At 33.7% G+C, this 5,060-nt stretch overlaps 1 protein-coding gene across 1 annotated transcript; it reads right to left on the reverse strand.

The window, feature by feature from the left end:
• Positions 1-1,151: 1,151 nt before the first annotated feature.
• Positions 1,152-2,318, reverse strand: LOC111691575. Its single transcript, XM_023454641.1, has one exon. The coding sequence runs from the start codon at positions 2,316-2,318 to the stop codon at positions 1,152-1,154; it is 1,167 nt and encodes a 388-aa protein (XP_023310409.1).
• Positions 2,319-5,060: the final 2,742 nt, after the last annotated feature.

Consider the following 5,060-nt stretch of genomic DNA (forward strand, 5'->3'; position numbering starts at 1 on the left):
AAAATTTTCCGGTCTAAGAATTTCAAATAAATCTTTGTATCTAGAATCCATCTTTTTCGTCTCTATGACCAATCGGGCCAATTCTCTAATTTTTCTCGATACAACATTAATTAAGTGGACTTCTCTATGGAGTTTTAAATACCGTTCGCCGAAAGCACAAATCAGTTTATCAATTTTTGCTGTTAGTGATATAGAATCTGGTCTCATTCTGGCGAAGCTGAAAAATTTTGTTAGTAAAATTAAAATGGTAGATAATACGTACTTGACCTAATTTTCCTTTTTCCAAGCGAGTTTAACAGCACTTGATCTTCCTTTTGTTCTTTCAAATTTATTTTCTCTTTTCGTCTAGACTTTTCAATTACCTGTCCCAACTCATATCTGCGTCTTTTTCAATTTCTGATTATTGAATTGCATTTAATTCTGTTTCTTCTGGTTCTAAACCGTCTTTTGCTCTTTCCAGCAATTGAGACATTCGTGTTATCTCTCGTGTGTGTCATTATAGGCATTCGATAATGCTCACGATGTATTTTTTCTGCGTGACCTAAGAAATTTGCCAGATCTGAAACTTCTGATTTCTGAAAGTTTAATAATACGCTCTGAGTGGCAATATGTTTTCTGAGATGTGTACCTCGTAGAAGCTCAGGATGCTCTGCTCCACAAGAGCTGGAAAAAAGATAGTGTCACATTTATACACTGTGAGAGATCTGTATGAAGCAGAACTAGGACTACTCTTGTCACGAACATAACTTTTTGCTAAACGCTGCATACCAGGTAATAAATAATTGAAAATTAAGAAAACAAATTTCTAAAGCAAAATTTTTTATTTTTTTTTATTATAAACATTTTTAAGCGATTCCTAACATCTAAACATAGTTACTGATAGAAAAAAAATATGGCATTTATCAAAAGAAAAAAACGTAACGTACGTTTTACAAACTAAAAAGATATTACAGTTTGTTTGGAACTAAAACTGAAAGGGCATAAGTGCCAAACTATTATTCCAACAAAGGTTATAAATAAAAAGAGACATTCTGTCCTAAGTGCCTCACAACTTAAAGATTATAAGTACCAATTAAAGGTGAGTTGAGCTGCTGCTTGGCGCCAAACTTTCTTCGCCTAAATTAAGAAGTTTTCTATAAAATATTTTGTGTTCAGGATTTTTTTTTATTCTCGGTAATCTTATTCACAGGGGGTAAAAGTTTTATTTCGGCATATTTTAAATCTTCAATGGTTTTTCCTTTTTTCAATATATTGGTTTTCTTCCAGGCTTCTATTTCGGAGAAAGTTTCTTTTATATGAAGCACTGTTGGATTTTTATGATTAATCTTTATTGTTACTGCCTTACTGATATTTAAGGTTTTAGTGTTAAGAAATGTGTCAGCAGCTTCCTTTATATCCCAAAATCCGTTTACAGACATGTCAATAACTTCGAATGGCGGATCATATTTTGCGGAAGTTATTACATGATGTAAATCATTTGGCACCATGGCCTTCATAACACGCTTTCTTTTTTCAATGAGAGCGAAGTTTCGGTCACAAGACATAAAGCTATGACCACTTATTAAAAAGTTATACTCTATTGTCTCAAAAACTTCATGAAGAGCCAGGAACACTAAAATAAATATCACCATTCTGTTCTTGTTTTGTCCCGCACAGTTGTCACTCCACAGTAGCAAATGCTTTTTTTGTGTGACACCAGAATTTAAAAGTTTAAGAAGGGTAGATGCCACTTCATTACCGCCACGTCCACTAACACCTTCATGCCACATACACATAAAAGCATGGTTACAGTCCGACAAGTGTATCCCCAGGTTGTAACAAGAGAGCTGAGACAGATAAAACATATCTGAATGAGTCAGCGTAGGAACAAATAATACTTGTTGCAGATCAAATGTAATGCAGCATTTTTCACTACCAGGTAGTTGTGAATTTGCGGTTTGATTCTTCATATATTCCAGAGATTGTTGCACTTTTCGGTGGCGAAGGTCGAGTTGTTGTGTCGCACTGCGGCCGGCACTAGAAATTTGCTTTGCCTCACTATTTAACCTATCGCAGGTATGGCATGTATCGACTCTAGGACGATGAAAGCTTAGATTCGGGAAATCCCTCTTAAACACACTTCTATAAAACTTATAACTTACAGAAGATTCTTTATTTTTCATCAAAAATGCTTTAAAAAGTCTATGAATATTTAAATCAAGAGTAAGATATTGCTTTTCTGATTTTGCACGTGAATAGTGTGAAACATCCCTAGGGATATAGTTTATGTGTTGATGGATCATTTTGCGGTCGTTTTCCGTTAACTTCATCATCATCATCTTCATCTAGTGGTTGGTCCTTTAAAAAGTCCCATAGCACTGCGGCCTAATTAGGCCTATTGTGCGTCCCACTACTAGTCCTATTCAGCAAGTAGATTTGTCCTTTTTACAAAGTCCAAAAGCTTCCTTGCTGACACTTCTCTCAATTCCTTGGGTTCCAAATAGGGTCTCCCAAGGAGCGTCATTCTGCTACGTGCAAATCCCGGGCACTCGCCCANTCAGCGTGACCATGGAGCTGCTGCTGGAGACCTGGTGCTAGCTTCGGATGGCGGCAGCCCGGTGGTGACCTTGAAGTGGTCTGGAATCCCCACTGCTATACTACTTCTGGGCATCTACTTGAGAATTCTTAGTTGTTACATTTTCGTTGCATTTCTTTCTATGTTTCCATAGCTGTCTTTTCGAATAAAATCCAAAGCAATGAGAACACGGTAGAAGTTCATTACTTTGTATACCTTTCTTCACTGGTTTTTGCGTCTGCCCAGAGTTCAAATAATTCCCTTTCTTTCGCAACATTGCTATTAAGTCTTTTCTTATTTTGTTTTTAGGGGGATATGATAATATTTTCTGGACTTCTATTTCTTGGGAGTGATTTCTGGTTACATGTCTGGCAAAGCACTCGATTGGCAGAGACCGACTTGCAATGACCATGCTCGACAGGGAAGGTTCTATCCAAATATGTAAAAATATACAGGGTGTTCCATTTAACTTATCAAAGTTAACATCCGCGGCCATTTTGTTTGGACTTCATTTGTTTTTCTACTATCATTTTCGAAAAATTCATAAAAACTCGTGCAACTTTTATATTTAATATTTTTTTATAACTCTTAAAACAAAAAAGTTAAAGGGGAGGTCAAAATATAGTGAATAACCCTGTACAGTGTGGTACACTACTATATTTTGTATGTACCATGAAAGAGGAGAAGGAGGAGAAGAGGAGATATGTACCATGAACATTGGTTAACACCTAAGATCTCGGATCATAATATTTTAAAAGTTAGTATTGCAGTAAATGTTGATTATAGGACAAAGGATACAACAAAAAAGATTAGATCCAAAAAATGTTACAATAAAGAGAAATTTCAAGAAAGAATTGGAAACGTAGTATGGAATATAGATGTAACTGATGTAAATATGATGGCTGAGTGTTTAACCGAGGACATTAAAAGCGTTTTAAATAGTGTTTCCCCGATAAAGGAAATACAAGTATGTATAAAGGATGATACTTTAAAAAATGTGATAGATAGTGACGTAATTGAAAGTATAAATTTGAGAAATATTATGTATAAAAGAGCAGTTTTTACTAAGAACGTAAGGGACTGGAATGAGTATAAAAGTAAACGTAACTTTGTTAGTAGACTAATTAAACAAAAAAAAAGAGGAATATTTTAAAGAAACTATAAAAAATAAGAAAGGTGCTGATTTACGGAAGGAGTTAAAGAAGTTACTACCTGGTAAAAACATAATTTGTGAAAGCATTAGATTTGAAGGGATACTTGAAACAGAGGATGAAATAATAGCGGACAAATTTAATAAATATATTATAAATAGTATTGACTCAATAGTGGAATCAATAAGTGCCCCACAAAATATATATCTACCAGAAATCCGGGATGATTTGAGTTTATTTGATAAATTCAACAATGTGTCGATGTGTAAATTAAAAAGTACGATTATTAATTTAAAGAATACTACAGATTTGGAATTTTTAATTTCGAAGGATAATATAAAAGACGCGTTTGAAGTAATTGGTGATCGTTTCCTTGAAGTGGTGAATTCATCCTTGTACTATGGAACTTTTCCTCAGAGTTGGAAGACTTCTGATGTAATACCGGTGCCAAAAGTTGTTAATTCGCAGGATTGTAAAGACTATAGACCAATAAATACAGTAACAATATTTGAAAAAATATTGGAAGTGGAAGTCAAAGATCAACTTGTGAATTATTGTGAGCAAAATGAAGTGTTTGTGCAAAACCAATCGGGGTTTAGAAAGTACTATTCCTGTGAATCGGCAATAATAAATGTTTGTGATGAATGGTTAAATGCTTTGGAAAGTAATAGGATAGTTCTTGTTGTATTCCTGGACTTAAGAAGAGCATTTGAGACTATAAACAGACAGTTACTAGTTGATAAGTTACAAGCAATAGGATTAAGAAATAATGTGTTGAAATGGTTTGACAGTTATTTAAGTAATAGGTATCAAAGAGTTAAATTTAAATCAGCAATATCAGATGCAATACTAGTAAAACATGGGGTTCCACAGGGCACCATTCTGGGGCCTGTATTGTTTTCAATATATATGAATGATATAGTTAAAGTAGTAAATAAGTGTCATATTTCATTGTTTGCTGATGATACAGTCTTATATATTGAAGGGTTTGACTATTTTTCAATGAGTGATCAAATGAATCAAGAACTGAAAATGATTAATGACTGGCTGTGTAGTAATAGTATGCTGTTAAATTTGGAAAAAACAAAATATATGATTATATGTAGGGGCAGTATAATGAATAAAATTAATGAGGTAGATTATAGAATTACTATAAATGATCATGATATTGAAAGAGTTTGGGAAATGAAGTATTTAGGGGTTATTTTGGACGATAAATTGAGTTTTCAAAAACATTGCAATTACATTTTGAATAAGATCTCAAAGAAAGTATACCTATTAAATAGAATAAGTAATAGTATTACTATGAATACTAGGATCCTGTTGTATAAAGCATTGATTGGTCCCCATGTGGA

The sequence above is a fragment of the Anoplophora glabripennis genome, unplaced genomic scaffold, assembly GCF_000390285.2.
Source record: "Anoplophora glabripennis isolate ALB-LARVAE unplaced genomic scaffold, Agla_2.0 scaffold328, whole genome shotgun sequence".
Taxonomy (NCBI): Eukaryota; Metazoa; Arthropoda; class Insecta; order Coleoptera; family Cerambycidae; genus Anoplophora; species Anoplophora glabripennis.